At 44.3% G+C, this 24082-nt stretch overlaps 2 protein-coding genes across 55 annotated transcripts in view; both read left to right on the top strand.

The window, feature by feature from the left end:
- The window catches only part of LOC121679762 (calcium/calmodulin-dependent protein kinase type II subunit beta), a 74533-nt gene extending 64269 nt beyond the window's left edge, over positions 1-10264 (top strand). For 24 of the 50 annotated variants that reach the window (XM_042058741.1, XM_042058756.1, XM_042058751.1 and 21 more), the window contains 6 exons: positions 117-236; positions 927-1076; positions 2836-2911; positions 3474-3580; positions 5230-5464; positions 5971-10264. In XM_042058741.1, the coding sequence (XP_041914675.1) occupies positions 117-236; positions 927-1076; positions 2836-2911; positions 3474-3580; positions 5230-5462 (686 nt within the window). In that variant the 3' untranslated portion in view covers positions 5463-5464; positions 5971-10264. The remainder of the gene's footprint in view (positions 1-116; positions 237-926; positions 1077-2835; positions 2912-3473; positions 3581-5229; positions 5465-5970) is intronic. The other 26 variants (XM_042058773.1, XM_042058770.1, XM_042058777.1 and 23 more) reach the window with 4 other exon arrangements.
- A 1540-nt stretch (positions 10265-11804) lies between these two features.
- ogdhb (oxoglutarate dehydrogenase b) overlaps positions 11805-24082 on the top strand; it is a 41292-nt gene continuing 29014 nt past the window's right edge. Inside the window, exons 1-4 of one of the 5 annotated variants that reach the window (XM_042058728.1) lie at positions 11805-11961; positions 13071-13465; positions 20793-20981; positions 23089-23191. In XM_042058728.1, coding sequence (XP_041914662.1) covers positions 13235-13465; positions 20793-20981; positions 23089-23191 — 523 coding nt within the window. In that variant the 5' untranslated portion in view covers positions 11805-11961; positions 13071-13234. Of the gene's footprint in view, positions 11962-12146; positions 12464-12613; positions 12916-13070; positions 13466-20792; positions 20982-22608; positions 22703-23088; positions 23192-24082 lie in introns of those variants that run through there. The other 4 variants (XM_042058731.1, XM_042058730.1, XM_042058729.1 and 1 more) reach the window with 4 other exon arrangements.

Here is a 24082-nt window from a genome sequence, read left to right as displayed (position 1 = left end):
TTTGACCCCCCCCCCCCCCCCTCCCATACTCTAAAACCTCTAAATTGTGGAATTTCTCCCTCCATGGCGTTCCGTTGCCCCGGTCTCTGTGGGGTGGCGTTCTGTTGCCCCTCCAGCCTCCAAGCTGTCCGACCTCTTGGGCTCGGTGCGCAGGAGTTCAGGTCCCGCTGGGGGGCTCGACACCGAGGGAGGGGTGCAATCGGCTGCCTCCCCCCCTCATACGCCTGCCACGCAGAGTGAGTAGCAGAGCCTGGACGCACGCCGCCCCAACTCACACACACACACACACACACACACACACACACTCATTCACGTTGCCTGAACCACTGAACACCACGCCAGCACTGTACTCTCTCACACATTCACTCACACAGTCAGTCATTCAACTCCAGTCTGTCTCTGTCACTCTCTCTCTCTTATCTCTCTCTCCATCTCTCTCTATCTGTTTCTCTGCAGCACTGTTCCACTCGTTATCCTCTCTTCTTTTCACTGTCGATCTCACTGCTGATCATCAGAACTCTCTCTGTCCTCTGCATGTCTCTCAGTATCTGTCTCACTGCATGTCTCTCTGCAGGTGGAACTCGCTGCATGTTGTTCAAGTTTCCTCATTCACTCTCACTGTTGTTTCCTCTTCATCTGTCTATTCTCACTCCTCTCTCTCTCTCTCTCTCTCTCTCTCTCTCTCTCTCTCTGTCTCTGTCTCCCTGACACATTCATTCTGTTGTTTATTCTGGTGTTTCTCTGTTGTTGCCTAATTAATGATCACTCTGTGATGTCACGCATGCCCCCACCCCTCTCCTTACTGTGCCACTGTACTGTATGTTCCCTTCACACACACACACACACACACACACACACACACACACACACACACACACACACACACACACCTCCACCCCCTCACCTCCCCTCACCTCCCCTCCCAGCCCGCCTGACAGACCTGGTGAGCAGTGTGTTCCGTGCGCCGGCCCCCCAGGTTACCAAGGAGACCTCGCGAGCCCCCCCCTCCTCCACTCCTCACGCCCCCCCGCCCCCCTCCCACACCCCCTCGGGCTCCTCAACTCTGAGCCTGCAGTGTGAGTACAGAAACATGCAAGTGTGTGTACAGGAGTGTGTGTGTGTGTGTGTGTGTGTGTGTGTAATGATATAAGTGTGTGTGTGTGTGTGTGTGTGTGTGTGTGTGTGAGTGAAAGAGAGAGAGAGAGTAAATGTGTTGTTTCTGCATGCGTGATGATGATGAGGAAGTATGTGTGTGTGTGTGTGTGTGTGCTCGCACTATCCAAGATAAACTCTCTCTCTAGGCTGCTGTGGCACTGAGCTTCAAATGAGGGAATTAGGGTGTGAGTCACCTGAAGCATGACCCGCTTGTCACTTACAGCCTTGACATGCGTGTGTGTATATGTTTGTGTGTGTGTGTGTGTGAGTCTGTATGCGTGAGTGCGTGCATTTGTGTGTGTGTGTGTGTGTGTGTGTGTGTGTGCGTACATGTGCAAGTGCGTGCATGTGTGCGACCCATCTGAAGGACAGAGCGAGGGGACCATTGTGGGAGACTTGTTCAGTGGGGACCCGCTGTGTGTGTGGTGAACGAGGAGGGATAGAGGAGGAGGAGGAGGAGAGGACATGTCAGGCCTCATGCCGCTAAGCCCTCTCACTGCAGGAGAGAGGAGAGCTGAAGGGAGGGAGGGAGAGAGAGAGAAACAGGAGGAGGAGGGAGGAGGAAGTAAATCTTTCCCAAAGCGCTAAGGGACAGGAATAGCATGTTGAGCTCAGCAAGCCCCGAGAGAGAGAAAGAAGGAGAGAGAGAGAGAGATAGAGAAGGAGAGAGGGAAAGGAGGAGAGAGGGATAGGGGGCAGATGAAACCAGATCCATGTCAGGATGAAGGACTCTGAGGAGTATGAAGCATGAGAGGAAGATGTCTTGAGAAGTGAAAAAGATCTAGAAATGAGGGGAAAGCCAGAGCAGCATGAATAAGGATCAGAAAGGTAAGTCTGTCTGGGGCGGCAAGTTGCCCAAACACACAGGGGGGTGCTCGACTGCAGAAGTGTGTCTGTGTGTGTGTGTGTGTGTGTGTGTGTGTGTCTGTCTGTCTGTCAGAGACATATGGAACGTGTGCTTTTCTTGTAAAGACAATTGTGCTGGACCCCAGTTTGTGTGCAGAGTGTGTTTTAAGAGATGAGATGGTCACCAAACAGTTCTATCATACGATCTCCGGAGTGTGTTTTGAGAGGTGTGATGATCACCAAACAGATCTATCATACGATCCCCTTACCATGTAATGTGCATGCATGTGTGCAGTTTTGAGAGCCGCACTTCTCGCTGGTTTTGAGAAACTGACATCAGCTTAAATCTGCAACTCCCGAGCTTACCCTCTCTTTGGCAAGATGAGTAGAGGGAAGTGACTGGTATGGCCTTGGTGTTTTCCATTCAGTGTCTGCAACAGTTTGTGTGAGCAGTAGGCTTTTAGTCTGGATGACCTCTGTCCCAGATGCGGCCCACACTCAGACCAGCGTGTATGAGACTGTATGAGAGATGAACTAGATACCAGCATGTATGAGACTGAAATGGAGATGAACTACAGACCAGCGTGTATAAGACTATGAGAGATTAACTAGATACCAGCGTGTATGGGACTGTATGAAACTAGATGAGTGTGTGAGACTGTATGGAAGATGAACTAGAGACCAGCGTGTATGAGACTCTATAGGGGATGGACTAGAGACCAGCATGTATGAGATGAACTAGATACCAGCATGAATGAGATGAACTAGAGGTCTGCATGGTTATTCCTGGCTGTCTCATAACTTCTAATAAATTTGATCATTTTCCCCCTTCAGTGCGTAAACAAGAGATCATCAAGATCACAGAGCAGCTGATTGAAGCTGTCAATAATGGAGACTTCGAGGCCTACGCGTGAGTTGCACTGCATGCTGGGAATCTATTGCTATAAGAAAGAATGACATCTAATAGATCACTCTGTAAACATTTATAGAGCCACATAAATCCATATATTTATACAGTATGCATGCATGAAATCATTGGGCATCCACTGCATGCATCTGCTACTATGCATCCATGCTGTTTTAGTTACATTATACAACCCTATATTTTATTTACTTTCAGCCTGTATCCATGCCAAGATTAATAATTTGTTAATGTTTAATGATCACATACTAACTATCATTTATCTTCTCATATCAAATATATGTACAACAGCAAAGCAATAAGTGAAATCCTTGCATTGCAATGCAAGTACTGTTTCATACACATAAGGCTTTTTCCCGCAAACACATTCAGAGGAAATGCTTTGATATTTCATACAACATACTACAGGCATTTAGCTGGGGTTTGAACTAATCCCCAGCCCTCTTGAGCTTGTGCTGGGATGTGCTGTGTAAATTATCGTAGTTCGTAGTACGTAGTTGGTTCGTAGTTTCTGCTGATGGTCTGTATAAGTTATCTGTTTGGTTCACAGGAAGATCTGCGATCCGGGACTGACGTCCTTTGAGCCAGAGGCCCTGGGGAACCTGGTGGAGGGAATGGACTTCCACAGATTCTACTTTGAGAACCGTGAGCGATCATGTGCGGCCTCACAGAACCCTGTAGAAGTGCAACTGAACCCATAAATTAGTAGTGCATGTTCTTCTTTACGTAACAGAACCTGTGGAACAGTAGTGCATGTTTTTTACATAATAGAACCTGTGGAACAGTAGTGCATGTTCTTTACATAATAGAACCTGTGGAACAGTAGTGCATGTTCTTCTTTATATAACAGAACCTGTTGAACATTAGTGGATGTTCTTTGATGTGTCTTATACAGAATGTGTGGGGATTTGTTGGGGATTTATAGAATTCAGATCTATCCCACTCTGTCTCACTGACTTGTCTTCTAGCCTCTTTGTCACCTTCCCTTTTCTCTTCCTCCGCACCCCTTCAATCTTTTCGTTTTTCTCCTCTCGTCTCTCTCTACCTTGTGCTCTATTTCATTTTCCTTCCCTCAATCCCTCTCTCTCTCTGTCGTTGCTTTCTCCCCCCGTCTCTTTGCAGTATTGTCTAAGAATAGTAAGTATAGGGGAGCTTGTCGGGGAACTGTAGAATATTTCTTTGTCTCTCACTGTCTAGAACATCATCTTTCTATCTTCATCCTCTCTCACTGGTCTTTCTATCTTCATCCTCTCTCACTGGTCTTTCTGTCCTCGTGTTTCTCTCCTTTCGCTCTTGCTGTCTGTATTCCCTTTTGTCATTTTCTAGCTCTCTTTCTCTCTCCACTGCACCCTCTTCTTTCCCTCTCTTTTAACCTGTTGAGGGGTGAATTATTTTCCTGGCTCCTTCTAGAATTCTACACGAACAATCTATAGTTTAAGTGTTCTTTGGGAAAAATCAGAGCCTTATAGATAGATACCTTTAGATACCTTTATTCCACTGCTTGGTTGAATTTCCCATTGTACTAAGTAATTTAGAACGACCATTAACCGTATGTTATTTGCACACCTATGAAGTAGATCCATTTTTTTGGCCGTATCACACTTGTATATTAATTCGCCGAACTCGTTGTTAAGTTTAAATGAACTGTCACGTTGCCATCAAGCTGTAAAATGCAGACGTTCAGAACATGGCAACATTGTAGCATATGATGGAGGTGGCTTTTAGCTAGATGGATGACAGCAGGGTAAGTAAAATAGCGATGTTTCCAAGCTAAAGTTCATCAGAATCTTGGGATATGCCCGCTTGACAACGGGAGAGATAGAACTAATGACTGGCCTTTGGCCGTAGCAACCATCCATTTAGAACTAGTAACGGCAGTTTGTCCTGCAAGTTAAGAAATTAGTTGATATGTGTTGGAAGAAAGTAGTTCTACAAACAAGACAAGTTTTAGCGATTAAAATGTTTAAATTGTAACAGGAAATGAACACAACACAAGTGGCAACAGTGGAATAAGCGGGATAATGGACTCCATGGTGGTCTGTTCACAGAAGTTAATGCACTTACGAGGTTTAAACGGCCCTCCGCTTCGCGTCGGGGCCGTTTTACAACCTCGACCGTGCATTAACTTCTGTGAACAGATCACCGTGTCGTCCATTATCCCTTACTTATATGGCTCTGGGAAAAATCCCTGAGGGTAATTGTCACATCATAGTGTGGAACTCAAGGTTCATGAACGTTCTAATTCCATTTTCTGACCGTACTCCTCAACTCCTCCATCCCTCTCTTCTCTCTCCCTCTGTGTCCAGTGCTGGCTAAGAACAGTAAGCCCATCCACACCACCATCCTGAACCCGCACGTGCACCTGATTGGAGAGGACGCCGCCTGCATCGCCTACATCCGCCTCACGCAGTTTGTGGACGGCCAGGGACGTCCCCGCAGTAGCCAATCAGAGGAGACCAGGGTATGGCATCGCCGTGACTCCAAGTGGCAGAACGTCCACTTCCACTGTTCTGGAGCTCCGGCTGCCCCACTGCAGTGAAGGTATGCACACACACACACACACACACACACACACACACACACACGGACGCACATGAACATGGACACACATACACGCACGCACACACACACACACACACGGACGCACATGAACATGGACACACATACACGCACGCACACACAGACACACACAAACACACACAAGGATACACATGCACACACACACAACACACACACACAGACACACATACACACACACATGGACACACACACAAACACAGACACACACACACACACACAAAGACATGCACACACTCAAATACACACACACACACCCACACACACACACACACACACACACAGACAAACACAAACATACACATCCACACACAAATGTAGCTATGAGTGAGATGATGCTCATGTTGAAACAGCTGCAACCATCACATTCCCAACCAGCATCAACAATTTCAAGAGCTGATCCTTCTGCCTTTGTGTGTGTGTGTGTGTGTGTGTGTGTGTGTGTGTGTGTGTGTGTGTATGGAGAGCAGGAGCTGCATTGGGTGCGTCTGACTGGTGTGCTGTCGTGGGCAGGAGATGGAGGGATGGAGAGAGGGACTGAAGGAGGCAGGACAGGGGAGAACGAGTGCAAGGCTGGGGAGCCTCCTCCACGGTCAGGCCCATGGGCCTCCAGCTCTGCACCAACCCTGTCCAGGCAACACATCGCATGCACACCGTCACTCTTTATCGTCCCCTGGGGGCCTGGGGTCACACTGCAGCCTCACTGACCTCTGTCCCGCCATCTGAACTCTCCTCTGAAGCGCAATTACCCTCAGCTGCACCCTCACCCCCCACCCCCTGCCTCCTCTGCAAGGAACAACAGCACACATATCAGATCAAGACTCACAGCTCCTGTGTTCTGCATTAGAACCGCACCCTCTGTTCCCATGTCTCCCCTCACTGGAAACAGTGTTACACCCTGTGACGAGGGTGGGTCAGAAATATTAGAACCTTCAAATGAAGTTCATATTATTATTAATATTATTATTATTACCACTATTGCTATTATTATTATTATTATTATTACTACTACTATTATTACTACTTCTTTCATCATCATTGGTAATGCTGTTGTTCTATTGAGGTTGTATATTTAATAGTATAATTCTTGATGCCAGTGGTAAATCTATTTTATCAGAAGAAAAACTTTTGTTTTGTTTTTTCATTTGTATTTTTTGAAATGCATGATTTTTTTTTTCAGTATTATTCTCAGTGGCTGTTTTTTATGTGCTTGAGTAATACGAAATGTACTTACAATTTTACACACTTACCTGTAAGTCATTAAGACTACTGATCAGCGCAGCTTGTGAGTGGAAGGAAAGCATTGTGGGAAAGGCCTTCAGACAGGAAGTGGATTGGCTGAGGGGAGAGAGATGTAGGGTTCCACTGTTGTCCGCCCCCTAACTCTGAGTGGCCATCTGTGTGTTCTTATGCTTCTTAAGGAGGTACTTCTGTTTAATCTTGGTTTCTTCAAAATAGGATCTGACATGTCACCTCTTTCGGTAAAATTATGATAGTTCTGGTGTTGCCATGACTACAATTAAACATCAAATACCATCAGGATTCCACAGCTATAATTAGATTAAATGAAACACTCCGTCTGAATCCTTTGTGTCTGAGCCACATACACTGTCACTAAGTCCTACTCATTACTTTCAGTCCAGGCTTGATGCTTTCCAGGGGCTTCTGTATGAAATGGCAGAGCTACCATCCCAGTGCAGTGTACAATGGATGCCTAATACCGTGTCCAGATACACTTGCACTTGGACACACTCATAAGGTGCGTTTATAGTTAAATTAGTCTGGGTAGTCTTAGGATTTTTAGTGAATTCTTATGGGATCTTTGTATGGTAGTTTTAGGAGCTTTTATAACCTAGGGGATATTTGATCTAGTAAGGCGTAGGGCTGCTCTTGACAGTGCAGCTGCATCAATAAGAGAAGGTAACGCGTGCTGACTCAACCCACGGTGGGGAAGTGAGGTGGGCTAGAGTGAGGAGATGCGTGGCTTTTACAGGAAATGACACAGGAGGTGTGGAACCATCTCTTAGGCACCTGATCATTGATATCCCCCTTTTCACTTCTGATTTCTCTTCATTCTGACTTATATTCTGATTATTTCACCCTATTTTTGTATGTCATAGAAAATAGATGTTTTGTGGAGTGTTTATTTTTCCCTATAAGTTTATGTAAGACCCAATGTGGTGTCTATGGGCATTACATGTTTGTTTAACTGCTGAGGTGAACAAGAAAGTCTTCATTTATTTTTTCTTTGTAAGAGGTGCTGAAAAGAATTGCTACTGCTGCAAATCATGGTAAAGGGGGTAAGACTATAAAATAAGCTCACAGATATTATTTAGTTACAGAAATGTATGGCAGCATCAGCTTCTAGAGAGCTATTATTTTCCACTGGATATTTGTGAGTGGAGCATATCTATTTACCATGGTTACGTTGAAACACACACACACACACATACACAAATAGCACCCATATATGTTTGTTTACATGACAGTTTGTGTGTGTGTGTATGTGTTCATTAAGGCACACATGTTCTTGTTTGCTCCTATGCCACAATGCAACGGCAATATGAAGCCTGGAGGTGAATAGAATGCGTTGCTATAGAGATAAGTAATAACATAATGCAAGAGCTTCCTGGTAACCAGCACAGTTTATACCAATGAATATAGAAGTTACTTCTATACTCTTTGTTTATACTGTTAGTTGAATGCAGATTTGATCTGTGTAGAGAAATGGAATGTACATGACATAATGAGATGATGACATAATGAGATGTGAAGCAGATTCTCTCAGTGGCAGCATATCTGTTTAATATCATTCTTGTGATTTAAAAAAAATAATAATAATTGTTCTCCTCTACAATGTGATATCTGTTGTTTTTCTGTTGTCATGTTGAACCCTATTGGTTTGATGTGGGGGGTGTTTCTTGGTAGAAAGTATGAGACCAGGGGTTTCGAGGGTTTCACCCTGCGTTTTCAGTGTTTTCAACTCTCAAACTTCTCCAGAGCCGGTTATGTTAAGTTAGAGCAAGTTAAGAGATCAAAACCTAGAAAGAATGTTTATAAAATGTATAAAGAACTGCCTTCAGACATCAGAGGAATCCGTACTGGGCGTGGCCCAGAGTCTGGCCTCATCCGTCCCACAAGCCTCTGTCCCCTCGGAACAGCGGTTGAAACAGCATGCTGACATTCTATAGTGATGTTCTCTCTTCTATCTGTGTCACACAGTGCATACTCAATACTCAAATATGACAGATGAATATAACAATAACTTTTAAAGATTTCATACATACAGTATATTGTACAACAACAATTATGTAGTGATGACATAGGTGGCATCTATTTGCATGAAATTCAAAATGAAGATACATTTGGTGTTTTTATTTCATATCGTTGATTTCTTTTTTACTGAATGCTGGTGAGTTATGATCCTCTATCTTCTTTCTAAATTTTGTGCATATACCAATTTTTGACGATGATGATGATGATGATTATAATGACGATTATGACTATCATGGCATAAGTAACAATGATTGTATTGCATGTTTTTGTACAGGGTTTCTTGTTGTTTGAGCAGGGTAGGATGGTCATGAATTTTAACTGAGGACTTGGGAGTCTTAATTTGTGCAGTTTTTTTTTATTCTGCCTGAACAATCCAAGCTTGTCATGCTGGCTTTGAGAGTGCATCATGGGAAATTATGTGTCTAGTTGTGCGGATGATACTAGTGAACTGCATGCTTCGGAGGTTCATTCACTGCTGAGTATCATGCAGAAGCACTGCAGCGTTTACCATGGACACAGTCCAGAGTTTACTGAGAGCCCCTGTTTTGTGCTGCAATATTATTTTGCTGAGACGTGAAATATAATGGCAACACATAGAGGGCGCCAGACATCTATGTTCACCAGCTCACTTTGGCCCTTAGCAGAAAGTCACTTGCAGCAGCAACATGCCATGAATGTGGACCTACATGGTCTTGAATTTCCCCTTGGGGATCAATAAAGTATCTATCTATCTATCTCTATCTTCACAAACGGATGTGAGAACAGCAAGTTTGCTGAGTCAGTGAGATGATTTCCATACTCACCAGACAAGTAATTAAGTAGTAGTTTCATAGTTCTTCTATGGCAATAAGAAGCCAGTGTTTGCCTGTGCATCCCTATGACAATGGTAATTGGATCACACTGTTATGCAAAGTATTACTACTGTGGGAGTTAGAGCGCTCTTAAAAGTATGCTGTAAAGTTCCAGGCCAGTGATGAAACGAAGGTGTGTGTGTGTTTGTTTGTGAATGTATGAGTGTGTGCGTATGTGTGTGTGTGTGTGTGTGAGAGAGAGAGAGAGACGGAGAGACAGGAAAGAGTTCATTAGTGCCGAATCCCTCCTTTTTTAGTGACACCTCGCTGCTCTTACAACATCAAGCCACGGCTCTTTGTAGTGTTTCTTTTATGTCCTTTGATCCCTAATCCTATTGCCTGTATTTGTTTCAGTTGCTTTGCTTATGGTTTCTCTGACGCTGAGCCTTTGAGATCTGTTGGTTTCTCGTTTTTGAAGGGGGGGTTTTGTATATAATCTCATGATGTGTAATGAGATTATGTGAATCCTGTAAGATTACACAACAAGGTTATTATTATTATTATTACTTCTATATTTCTCTCCACTCTTCCTGGTACTGCTGCTCTGTTCTTCCAATGTGCTCTGTGTTCTAAAAGTTAAGGAAATGTGTTAAGATGTTATCGATATGTTATCAATAAAAATTACGGTACAAAGGCACAAACTTCTGTTTTTTTATTCAACCTCGAGCAGATTGTAAGCATCCTACAGAGGAGACAATCAGAGGAGTGTCTGTCTCCCTGCTTCAAGTAATCTCAGTGGGAATGAAGGTTCTCATCTCACTGCCTGCCTCTGACAACAAAGCCATAACTCAGATTAGATTAGAGCAGGGATCATGTGTAATTGTTTCTCAAGACAGTACAAAGTCTTCCTATAGGGTCAGTGTCCATCAGAAGCGAGGTGTCCACAAACATCTTGCTCCACAACTCAGCACAGATAGATGTAATGATGACATTGATTTCAGAAAACATTCTGAGCTGTCCGAGACAGGCCTTTGGGATATAATCAAGAGTGTACGTTTTTTTTGTGTCAAGTCACCAATTAAGGAACAGCTAATGGAAAGACTTAGCTTTTGCTCTAACTGAAAAATGGGTCCCCAGTAGAAATCTCAGCAGAAAGGTCTTAATCCATTATTTTTGCCAATAATGAAGACACAGGTGTTATATTGACTATGTCTACAAGTGTTCATATTGTGATGGACATCATGGGTTTAAAAAAAAAAAACATGCATAAGTTGAAAAGTGTATTTCTGTGATGAAACATTCTACTGATAGAAAAAAGGTTGGGATCTGTTATGCAGTTTATGGGTAAAAATCCTCTTCCTTAGGGTTTCAAAAGACATGGGAACTAAGCCCAAGCTATGCTCATGACAGACAATTAGATCAGCAAGCATCTTTGAGTGTCTAGAAATGTATTTTTATTATTATTATTATTATAGACGGTTCCTGACTGTTTTGCTGAAATAAAGTCAAAGTCAAAGTCAAAGTCAGCTTTATTGTCAATTTCTTCACATGTTCCAGACATACAAAGAGATCGAAATTACGTTTCTCACTATCCCACGGTGAAGACAAGACATATTTTACCAATTTAAGTCCACAGACAAACATAACATTCAAGTAAACAAAAAAGTAAGTAAATAAGTAAATAAGAGGGCACATATAATAATGAAAAAAATAAGAGCAGCAAAATTTGGTTGAAATTGTGCATAGACAGTCAATAAAATACTAGTGCAAAGTCAGGCCAATAAAAGGCTTGGGTAGTTCTGTTTGACCTAAGTAAGAAAGAAAGAAAGTACTGTCCAGTAAAATACTGACCAGTAGCTTATTAAAACATCATCTTGACAGCTGCATGGTAGCTTTGCTGGATTGGTTAGCATGCTCTGTGTGATGATGCTTAATAGAAAACATGTAAGCCTGCATAATGTATTATGCGTTGGAAATCAAAAGATATATTATGATACTAATGCCGAAATTAGCAGTGATCTGCAGTCCCAGAATATAAAAATAAACGACATAATATGAGGCCAGCTGTGGCCTTCTATTGCTAAAAAGTAAACACTCATAATATGCATTTTACAAAATGTGTTAGTGATGTGTTTCTAAATCTGCCATGTTCCTCGTGTGAGAGCACCAAAGCGGCACACCTAATAGGGTAGGCCTATTTTTCAAGTGCTGACCATGCCGTCTGACGCTAGTGTGACGCAGGGAGCGTGTGTTCCTTCCAAGCCTGGTCAAATGCTGCATACGATTAACGTTACTGCAACTGCAAGGAAGCCTTAGCAAGCCGTTTCAAATCGAAGAGGGGTTTTGTGGTTTATTTTCTGTGTAAGTCCACCTAGCACTGTACGATCGTATAAGGTAAGGTACCATTCAACGTTAAAAGTCATTCGGGGCTTTGCTTTTTTGCCAGGATAGATTAAGTGAGCTAACCAAACCTTCTAGCTAGCTACCTAGCTAACGTTAGTGATAGCAGGCTAGCTTTGGAACCAGCTAACTCTTCGTTGGTCTGCTTCACTCGTGCACCTTCGTTGGTCTGCTTCACTCGTGCACCAGAAATAGCTTTCCTGAATGACGTTAGTCCACATGCTCTTGCGATAGATTTTCCGAAATAATTTGAACTCCGTGTACATCAACTTCATGGTAGAAGTGGGTAAAACGTTACGTGCCAACGTTTGTGAAGGGTAGCACTAGCAGTTAGTGTAGCGTTACTATGGGACTTAACGTTATGCATAGACTAGAATACAAACTAGCAGCTACAATATTTGTATCCTATCTCCTCATAGTTAAATCAAGCAAACAAGGTTAAAGTTGCCGGTGGTAAAATCATAAAACCTGGGATGGGTGCACTAAGATGGAATGAGTAAGTTAATCACCGTGAACGATTTAAGCAATCGCTGGGATGGGTAGAAAGGGTGGTTGTTAGCAGGGACTGTGGGGAAAATTGTTGTTATTGCTAGTCAATGTCACATAAGTTAACGTTGTTAGCTAATGTCAATTTAACTTATCTGTGTTAGCTAATATCAAGTTAACTTATCTGTAAATAATTTCAGTTAATTTTATTGTGTTCCTGTTATTGCGGCTAAAACCATTTAAACTCTCCAGATCAGAAAAATATGACTAGATAAGAAATTAGGCTAATTTGCGCGCTATGATAACTTGCTACCCTGGCAATAAGTTGGACAACCCGCCAGCCGACCTGCCCATAGCAATAACGTGAATGAACAAGCACAAGAACAGATGGTTAAAATATTCCAAGTAGAAGTTGGACAACTTGGTTAGTGATAGTTATCTCCTTGCAGCAAGCCAATTTAGGTTTGTAAACTCATGTTATATTTGTGTAGCAATATACAGTTGTTTTTTGATAGCTCAACCATAGATGAATAATGTATAATGTGTTTCCTACTTGGATAAGATTAAGTTATTGTGAAATCATACCACAGTCGATTTCATTTGCCACTTTTCTCCAGAGTCGGATTGTCAACATCAAACATCAGAGTTCTTCACTGGAAGACGGATCGGCTCCAAGTTTTCATCTGAGTCATCGTTTCTGGGACCCTTTTTCCTTCGTGTTTTCCGAGACGTGCACTGTTTGGGAGAGGCAGGAGAGCCGTGCGCTGCTTAAAAGACTGCGATGCATCGCTTAAGGACTTGTGCTGCACGCTTGCGGCCTCTCACGGCCTCACAGACTGCCCAAAGCGCCTCTCAGACGCGGCCGGCGGCGGCGGGCGCCCCAAGGACGTTCCAGCACATCCGTTGCTACACGGCGCCCGTCGCAGCCGAGCCCTTCCTCAATGGAACAAGTTCGAACTATGTTGAGGAAATGTACTATGCCTGGCTGGAGAACCCCAAGAGTGTGCACAAGGTAAGCTTGGCATCCCCCGTCTGCCAGTGTTTGGCAAGGGAAGCGCAGTGAGGGTTGAAGACGGATATACCGTATCCATGCCCTCAAATGTGCCCTTGGACAGGGCACTGAAAGAGAGCCAAAACTGGCCTTAGGAAAACCCTACCTCTGTCCATGTTTTGTGTGTTTGCATATGCATTTGCCTGCCCACGACATGTTTTTATCTTGTGTAAATAGAGGAACCTATGTAGTAGGTACATAGAGAGAGCGAGAGAGAAAGAAAAATGGGTGGGCAAATTGATGGATAGACAGATAGTAAAGCCGTGGCCTACTGGTTAGCGCTTCGGACTTGTAACCGGAGGGTTGCCGGTTCGAACCCCGACCAGTAGGCACGGCTGAAGTGCCCTTGAGCAAGGCACTTAACCACTCACTGCTCCCCGAGCGCCGCTGTTGTTGCAGGCAGCTCACTGCGCCGGGATTAGTGTGTGCTTCACCTCACTGTGTGCTGTGTGTGTTTCACTAATTCACGGATTGGGATAAATGCAGAGACCAAATTTCCCTCACGGGATCAAAAGAGTATATATACTTATACTTAAAAGAGAAAGGTAGATAAAAATGAACATGATGTTGAAAGTCGGGGAGCAGTTGGCGTGGCCCAGCACTCAAGGTCATCTGTGAGAAGGGCAGTCATGTTTCGTAACGAGTCACTTACTCACTTCCTCCTCTGGGCAGTGTCCGTCTCAGACCCTAATGGCAGTCTCCTTCTCTGACAGGTGTTATGTAAGAGCTCTCTTTCTTTCTTTCTTTCTTTCTTTCTTTCTTTCTTTCTTTCTTTCTTTCTTTCTCTTTCTTTCTTTCTTTCTTTCTTTCTTTCTTTCTCTTTCTCTTTCTTTCTCTTTCTTTCTTTCTTTCTTTCTTTCTTTCTTTCTTTCTCTCTCTCTCTCTCTCATCTGCAAGATCATCTGAAATATCAGCAATGCACCGGTTTTGTAATGTCAGACCTAGATCAGAATCAACCTGCGTTTATTCTCAAACCTAGAGTAGACTGGCCCTTTGTCTATAATCAAAATAAAACCAGTATCAGAACAAAAGTGTATTTACCATCAAGTCTGCCCCAGCCATTACCATCTGATCGTGCCCCAGCATAGTCCCTTCTGGGTTTTCTGTCTGTCCTTAACGCTCACTGATTCATCGCTGACTCAACACATGACTCACCAAGTGAGGTTTGAACATTCCTCTGCAATTCCACCCATAACCGCTGCCAAAGCTGCCTGATTTCCCAAAACATCCTCCGTCCCAAAACATTCCCCTTCCTAAGAAGTGGGCCCGGCTTTGGGAAAGGGAATCTGCGCAGCAGACAGCGCTCTGGAGAAGTCATGGGTTGGCTGTGGTGGGAAAGATTAATTGCAGTGGAGAGCAGTGCACTGAAACTTGAACAGATTTGCCCCATTATTAGACTTGCCTGGGGCAAGGGTTAGAAGGCTTAGATGGCCCTTAAGATGAGGGCACTTGGGGCAACTCTTTGAACAATGTTACTGGTGGTGATCCTGATTATTGTTGTTTTGGTACATTCACATCGATTTTGGGCGTCAGTTGTTGTTTTTTCAGGTTGTGTGTTTGGTCTGTAACATTGCTCAAAAAGTAACCTTGTGTGGCATCGCCCTAAGGGACTGATATTTCCCGGTGTTGTTTGGTGGGATCAGAACAGAGAACTTTTTATGCCATCTGCATCCTGTTGGTTCCTCATCCTGTGCTGCTACTACAGAGAGAACCTGATCACAGACATGACCTTTTCATAGACAGAGTGGTGAAATATAGGCCTATTCCGTGGAGTGTAAATACTAATGTCCTCACTTTGACTCTCTCTCTCTCACTCACTCACTCACTCACTCACACTCTCTCTCTCTCACTCACTCACACACACACCAGCCCTTTCCATGTACACTTCTGTTTTAGAATCTCCACGTGCGCTCGGCCATGAGATGTCCTGTGTACCTGCATATATTAGGTGATCGTGTCTCGTGTGTGTGTGTGTGTGTGTGGCCACGGGTTGTAACCCTAACTCCAAACCAGCCCCCATGCATTGGCTCGTCTCCTGTTGGTTCACCCAATCAGCTGCCACAGAAATCAAGCCTCTCGGCCCACTCCAACGTAAACCGTGTATTTAGATACTGTTTGTGTCTGAGTGTACATTACACACATAGAGAGTTTGTATGTGTGCGCACACAGAAAAGGGGGTGCAAGTCTGTGCATGTGTGTGCACATTGCCAGACAGATCTATTTCATGTGAGTGTGTGTAGATGTTATGAATGTGGTTGACCTAAGTTAGTGCAGATAATAGGCTAATAGTAGTGATGATAACATATGTACAATGCATCTGTCGCTTTACATACGAGAAAGAAAACTATTACAGAACATAGTCCTTGGAGAACAGGTGTATTTTTAAGAGGTCCTTAACGCGTACCTCTCACCAAAAAGCAACCTAGGGTCATTTTGTGAATGTACCCGAGTCAAACTTTAGTTTAAAAGCATAATTGAGCCCGAAGCGCCACTTTTAAGATTGACCGTATTGTCACAAAAAGACCCTAAGTTCCATTTTGGCGTGAGTTACGCTTTAAAGATACCGCAGGAGGGGTTAGGGTTAGGGCCCGAATATAGCCCTGCGTCTGTGTCCCACACACATGGCGCGTGACGAGAATTGCGTCATCAACGTGGCATGCGGGGGTGTTGTGTGCCTCTCAACATATACTCTGCACGTCAATGACGCACGTCTTGTGCATGGAGGAGCATGGTGCTCGCTTTGGTGTGGTGGGAGAGCGTTCCAAATGGGTAGGGGAAGAGACTCTGAAGGTTTTGTCCCCGAAAGTCTGCAGTCTAGGGTGGGGGATGGAGATGACCCTTGTCCTGAACTGCAGCTTCTGGGACGGAGTGTAGGGCTGGAGAGGTGCTGGATGTGTGTGGGGGCAATGCCATTTGAGGGGTTTGTACGTGAGGAGGATTTTGTCTGAGATTCGGGACCTGACCTTGGTGCCAGTGGAGGTGCGTGAGGGTTGGGGCGATGTGCTGCCAGGACTTTGTGTGGATGAGCAGTCTTGCACGGAGTTTTGCGCGTATTGGAATCTGGCCAGGGCTTCACTGGGACGGCCCAAACGGGATGCCATTGCAACAATCCAGGCGGGAGGTATTGAAGGTGTATATGAGGGTCTCGCTGTAGGTCAGGAAATGAGGGTTTAAGAGTCTGGAAGAGTTCTAGAGGTGGTAGAAAGCAGATGGACGCTGTTTTCACGCAAGACCTCTGGAAAAATTTCTGTGCGATTAGGAATGGATTTCAAATGGAGTCGAGTGTTCAGGTATGAACCTCTCAAGCAGACATTGCAAGGGTGTGAGTGACTCACAAATGCTGTAAATCCTCCGGATGGTTAAAATAGGTGTGGTTCCAGGGTTGAGCTTGCAGGAGGGTGGGGTATGATGTAGGGCTGTCACTTTACGTTCGAAAATCGATTGCACAATCGATTGGACCAAACAACACAAGTTTCGAAAACTAAAATAGGGAATCGATTTTAACCAAATATTTACACTATTAATTTTAAACGAGAAAAAAAAAAAGATAGATGTAACAAAATTCACAAACAAGAATATAAAAGAATTCCGAAGTGCAGTAAGCATTGCGAAAGCTAAAAAGAAAATTCCCACCAATTTTACGCACCGGGAACAGCTGTTTTAATCAGCTGCTGTGCTGCTCGTGTTTTGCCAAAAAATGGAGGACAACGCGATCAACCTGTGCGACATGTAGAGAGACGAGTGATAGGCCCTAATAACTTGAGGAGTTCGATGTGGAAGTACTTCAGATTTTTGGTATATCAAACTATGGAGAAGAACAAAGCGGTAGGCTACGCACTGTGCAATCGAGTTCTACGTAGGCGAAATTTGTTTGACATTTCTAATCGTAAACACAGACACAGCTACGTTGAAGCCTGCAGTCATGTCACTGATGTAATGGCAGTCCACTCGGCTTACTGGTTTTCGAGAATGTTGCACTTCTGTTTGTCATTGTGCACAAAACTTCACGCCAATAAATCATCAGAAATATTGCTGGCTTGCGTCTGCAAGCGCCCTCTTTACGTTCGTCCTAATGCAGTTGTTTGTGGATGGGCCTATATTTGGCGTTGAAAATGGAAATGTCCTTAGACATAAACATAAACATGAACACTTATGTCTCAAAAATCGAACAGGATTTTTTCACAAAAGTGACAGCCCTAGTATGATGTGTACAGTATGTAGCAATATATCCTGTCACATTGTCTGATTACCTCATACAAATGAACAGCAGCCACAGTGCACATTGTTGCATTCCTTCTGCCTCACGAGAGCAGTGCTCAGATGAGGAAGATGCAGCGCTGCTGATGCTAAATCGCCCCTCAGTTGACCCGTCTGTCTGGAAAATACAGTATCCTTTGTTTCCTATCTAGTCTTTTGTCTTCTTGACACTCTCTTCGACAGACAGACAGCTTTTGTTTGTCATCCTTATTTTCATTCTCAGTCTGTCCTTCACACGGTCTTTTCTCTTTCTCCTTTTCGTTTCTTTTTCCACCCTCTCTCTCTCCATTGCTCTGTTTCTTACTTTCTTCATGTTATCGAGAAACACTGGTCTCTCTCTCGCTCTCTCTATCGTTCTGTCTCACTCTCTTCATGTCATTGAGAAACAGGTCTCTATCTTGATCTCTGTGTTTCTCTCCCCATCACTCTGTCTCACACTCTTCATGTCATTGAGAAACAGGTCTCTATCTTGATCTCTGTGTTTCTCTCCCCATCACTCTGTCTCACACTCTTCATGTCATTGAGAAACAGGTCTCTATCTTGATCTCTGTGTTTCTCTCCCCATCACTCTGTCTCACACTCTTCATCTCATTGAGAAACATGTCTTTATCTCTCTCCATCCACCACACTCTCTCTCTCTTACCCTTTCTTCATCTCTCTCTTACCCTCTTTTCTCTCTCTTACCCTCTCTTCGTCTCTCTCTCTCTCTCTCTTTGACTTTCTCTCTCTCTGCCTTCACAAATTTAACACCCTGAGCTCCTTGAGCCTCTTAAAGCTGGAAAGCCTGTTAGCTCATCTCTGTCAGGTCACTGGCTGCCACTGCTCTGTCATGTGGTCAGGTGATGACCCAGGAGCCACGCAGGGTGACCTCGGGACCAGAGGCAGCTTTAGAGTGTGTGTGTGTGTGTGTTGGGAGTCAGGCCTGTGTGTGAATGTCTGAGTCAGGAGCTCAGTGTGTGTGTCGTCAGTTCTCCCCAGAACTAGGCCAGCATCTTAGTGAGATCTGTGTGTGTGTGTGTGTGTGTGTCCGTCCGTCCGTCCGTCCGTCCGTCTATCTTGGCCTGTCATCCCTAACAGTCGTTTGCTATGTGTGTTTTGAGGTCAGTTAACTGGGACAGCAGATGCTCGATCCAAAAGTTTGTCCCTAGTTGCATAAGGGAACACCAAGCTTATGAAACCCTGTGAGCGGTCACGTCAAATCAGGGAGGTTGCGGAATACATCCCCACATCCTGGGGCTTGGCAGAAGTGTGTGTGTGTGTGTAGGCAGGCCGTGTGTGTGTGTGTGTGTGTGTGTGTGTGTGTGTGTGTATATTTGCACAAAAAAAAAGCACACATTCCTCTTCTGTCATGACGATAAGTTCAGATTCAGGGTGTTTGGGTGACGCAGCAGAAAGGTACGCCAACCCCTCACAATGGTGACTGATATTTGGCTAAAGGGGAACCTCAGGCCTGGTGGGACATCCATTTACGCCCAGTTGGCACAGTGTTGGGTGGTGGGAGTTGGCAGCTTTCCAGCGGTGGCAGAGTTGTTTACTACTGGGGCCAAATCAATAGTGTCGATCTGCAGAAAATAAACAGGAAATGAGATAAATGAGTTTCATTGCAGTACATTGTATATTGCAGTCTTTCTCCATTATGCTTAGGGATGGGAATCACAGAGTAACTCATGACTCGATACTGTCAGGATGCTTGGGTCGCGATAACAATAATATCATGTTACAGCGATTCTGCAATACTCAATACATTGATAGAAAATCCAGTGTTTCCCATACATTGACTAATCTGTGGCGGGGCGCCACGAAATAAAAACCGGCCGCCACACATTAATATTCTATGTTTAATTTAATTTAAATTAAATATGAGAGAAAATCCTTGCATTGAGCCGCGCTTTTTACGCACACAGCCTTTCCTTGCCCCGCCCCGCTCTCTCTCGTAGCCTGCTGCCCCTCCTCTGCATGTGCATTTAACAAAATGTTCACGATTGTTGAAGGATTGTTGTTGCCACATAGAAGCATTGCATAGAAGATGTCTGGCTAAATTGCTATTAAATCTGCTTAGCATCGTGACCATGCTGCGCAAATTTGTTCAAAACTGCTGCATTGAAGTTAACTCTGCTAAGGTCTTATCACAACATAGTAGGCTACATTGAGGAGACTAAATTAAGTTAGGCTTCTGCTTGATTGCATAACTTATCTCAAAGCTAACGTTAGAATACTGTTTGGATGTCGAATTTAGCATGCTTAGCCTACTTACAGCTACTTTTCAATTTCGTTGAAGGGCTCATTTTATTTGCAAAATCCTGATGTAAATGGAAAAGTGTTTTCCAAAATTCAAAAGTGCTTGTCCCAAGGAGAAGTACGAACCTTTATTTTAACTATGTAGAAAACGTTATGAATTGCATCCACACATCAGCAGCCTTTTAACTGTGTTACAATTGCAAGGGTTCCCTCACGAACGTCTTAAAGTGACAGACACTCAATTAGACCTATACACTACCAAGACGATCTTAATCCCACCCCCCGTTGTCCAAGTCAGCTACCGCCACAAATTGAATCCAATTCTGTGGGAAACACTAAAATCAACTACGATTCATCTCAGTATCTGTAACTGAAGAAGTAAATCTAATAATACTTCTCATTAGTATTAGTACAAAGTGCAACAGCGCTTTTGCACTGCACAACATTTTCTCCCTGACTGTTTTTCCTTCACTGCAAGTTTACCGGTTTGATCGAATTGGTTCCATTTTATTAGAGGACCTGCATATTTAATAGAAATATTGATATTTGGCACTGGCGTGCCAATGAGGTATCACAATGTCTGATACAATATTTCAATATTTTGTCCCACCCCTAGTTACGTTACAGGCCTTTTTTTTTTTTTGTCGGCTGAATTCAAATATGCTTTATTGCTTATTGCTTTATTTTTGCACTGTCAAAGAAGAAACAAGTAAAAGCAATGTTTACATGCAGAATACAATTAACAATCCTACTTCCTCCCTCTCTCTCTCTCTCTCTCTCTCTCTCTCTCCAGTCTTGGGATATATTTTTCCGTAACGCTAATGCAGGTGCCCCCCCGGGCACGGCGTACCAGAGTCCTCCCCCGCTGGGCGTGAGTCTGTCGGGTCTCTCCCAGGCCCAGGCCCTGGTGGGCGCCCAGCCCAACGTGGAGAAACTGGTGGAGGATCACCTCGCCGTCCAGTCCCTCATCAGGGCTTACCAGGTACAACACACACACACACACACACACACACACACACACCTGGCCGTCCAATCCCTCAACACATACTCGCACACTGACATACAGCCTACATGTCTAGTCCCTCATCAGGGTTTATCAGGTACACCACACACACACATCTAGCTGCCCAGTCCCTCATCAGACCCAAACAGGTACATTACGCACACACACACACACACACACACACACACACACACACACACACACATATACACATACACACACTGTGAGGTACACATACACACACGCTGACACCCTCTGTCTTTGTCTCATTGTTCTTTTTGTTTCTCTGTTCATGTGCCTACCTGTCACACAGAACGCAACTCGGTCACCTTTACACTCTTTCTCTTTCAGTCCTTTGTGCTCGTTCACTTTGCATTTCTGCACCCTTTGTTATCTCTCTCTCACACACACACACACATACACATACACACACACACACACACACACACACACACACATACACACACACACACACACACACAGAGTTGCAGTCCACATAAAAATCACTTTCCTACTAATGCTGCAACTTTTGCTTCTTTGCATTTTCGCCAGAAGTCACTACTGGGGCGTGTGTGTAAGAGTGGCGTGGTAGCATTTGGTCCTGCCGCCATGTTGTGCATACACACACACACACATATACATACACACACACACACATACATACGCACACCACATCTCTCTCTTCTCTCCTCTCTCTCTCGCTACAATGCCTAGTCTTTGTTCTATGTCTGTGTCTTACGTCCATCTACATTCTCACATACACAAACACACAGTCTCTGTCTCTCTGTCTCTCTGTCTCTCTGTCTCTCTCTCTCTCTCTCTCTCTCTATATATATATATATATATATATATATATTGTCTATATATAAAATAATTTTTCTGTGTTTTGCTCTCACATCCTCTTTTTCCTCCCAGTCACACATTTGTGTCACTCAGCACATGACCTATGCACTTGCATACACCGTTATTGTTAGTTTAACACAAGACACAGGCAGCTGCCAAATGTGCATTAAGCAAATTTGTCTCTATAAGACCTCTTAAAATAAGTCTAACAGGGAAGCTACACCAGGAGCGTAACTGAAGCCTTCTGTTCCCGACGTGTAAAAACATTTTAGAAGACGTCATTTTAGAACATTTTTTTGAAAGTACGCGCCACTATCACATCTGGTGTAGCTACTTCCATTGATTATAGTGGAAGCTAATTGTTGCAACAGACGCATCGTGAACGGAGCGCTTCAGTTACGTGCCTTGTGTAGCTTCCCTGTAAGACTCTTGATGAAATTAAGTCAAAATGATCTTATGAGAAAAGAGGGAGGCAAGTCTCTTTAATAAAACATTAGATTAGTTTAACCAAACATTGGTTAGATAAGCAGTTTATGCAGTGAAGGACTAAAGATACAGTTGATATAGTGCTTGGTATAGATCTAATTAGATATGAATGTACCGGTGAACCTTCATACACATGATGCACATGCAGGAGTGCTGGGTAAGTGCCACGAGTGTATCTGCGGAGTGTAGAGAAAGAAGGTAGAGATCAGTAGATGTACAGTAGAGTTGTGTTTGCATGTGATGTGTTTGAGAGTTTGAGCCGTTGCCTTGTTTGCAGGTGAGGGGACATTCCATAGCCCAGCTTGATCCTTTGGGAATCAGTTGTGTAAATTTTGACGATGCCGCAGTTTCTGCCGGCTTAAAGGAAGTCGGTGAGAGTCGCTCCCTGGAGCTGTGTGTATCTGTGTGTGTGTGTGTGATTAGTAATGCTGCAGTGTGTGTTAATGTTGCTTCTCCCCCTCCCTGTCTGCTTCTCCTCTCTTCACCTCTCCGTCCTGTCTGTCTGTCTGTTCTTTATTTTCTCTGTGGTTGTGTCCTGTCTCTTGTCTCCACCCCTTCGTCTTCCCCCTTTCCCCGTATCTTCTCTGCCATCTCTCCCTCTTCTTCTTCTCATCCCTCCTTTACTTCCTCTCCTCTCTCCTTCATCTTCCTCTCCTCTCTCCTTCATCTTCCTCCTTCTTCCGCTCCTCCCTCTCCTTTCTCCTTTATTTCCCTCCTCTTCCTCTGTTACTACCCCCCCGCCTCCTCCCCCTTGCAGATTCGTGGGCATCACGTTGCCCAGTTGGACCCCCTCGGGATTATGGACGCCGATCTCGATTCATGCGTCCCCACCGATATAATAACGTCGTCGGACAAGCTTGGTGAGGTTCTGGCCAACCCATTCAGTTCTGCCGGGGTTGGCACAGGGTGTGGCACACACGCCCCCTCATTGTCCTCATCATCTGTCATTCCTTGTCTGCATGAGGTGTGGCTGCATCTTGTTGAGCTTTTCCAGTCTGTTTTTGCAATGGGTAAATACTGTTTTCTGTTGGCTTGGTAGTTGGTTTTGCTTCCACGTCTAGTTAAACACACAAGGACCTTTTCTGCTGGTTGAGGGGAAGGCGCTGAGCTGGGGGGGGGGGTTCAGGCTGTTGGTATTTACCCATTGTAAAAAAACCCCATCTATCTCCATTTGTGCTCTGTGCACCTGCACTCAACCGATGCGCCATCAACTGTAGTTGATCGTGATCAGTTGAGATGTAACCTGATGCCATGTTGATGGCATAGAGTTTTATGTTGTCTGCATGCTCCGTCACGGCCATTAGTTTCACTAGCCTTTCACTACACTGTCGCATCACGCCACGTAGTACTGGTAGATAATATCTGTGTTAGAGTGTGTGTGTGTGTGTGTGTGTTTGTTAGCGCCCCCATACTTGTCTACCCATACCCCTGGCTCAGATGGCACTGCATGCAGTCACATGGGTTTTCTTGGGAGGCCCCTCCTCTTTTCCGGCTCTTTCTTTCATCATTGGTCCGTTCAGCCATTTCAGGAAGCCTTTGTGCCCTGCAATTGGCTAACTTCTGTCTCTTTTGTCTGGTGCGTGTAGCCATGGTGCTCTTTTCCAGCGATCTCAGCGCTGTGTCCCTGTGCTTTGGTCTGCGCTGGGTGGTGGCTGTTGTTGTTGTTGTTGTTGTTGTTGTTGTTGTTGTTGTTGTTGTTGTTGTTGTTTGTTCTATTGATGGCTTCTGATCCCCTCGTGTACCAACGTGCA

The sequence above is a fragment of the Alosa sapidissima genome, chromosome 13 (genome assembly GCF_018492685.1).
Source record: "Alosa sapidissima isolate fAloSap1 chromosome 13, fAloSap1.pri, whole genome shotgun sequence".
Taxonomy (NCBI): Eukaryota; Metazoa; Chordata; class Actinopteri; order Clupeiformes; family Clupeidae; genus Alosa; species Alosa sapidissima.
This window is presented reverse-complemented; position numbering and strand designations above follow the sequence as displayed.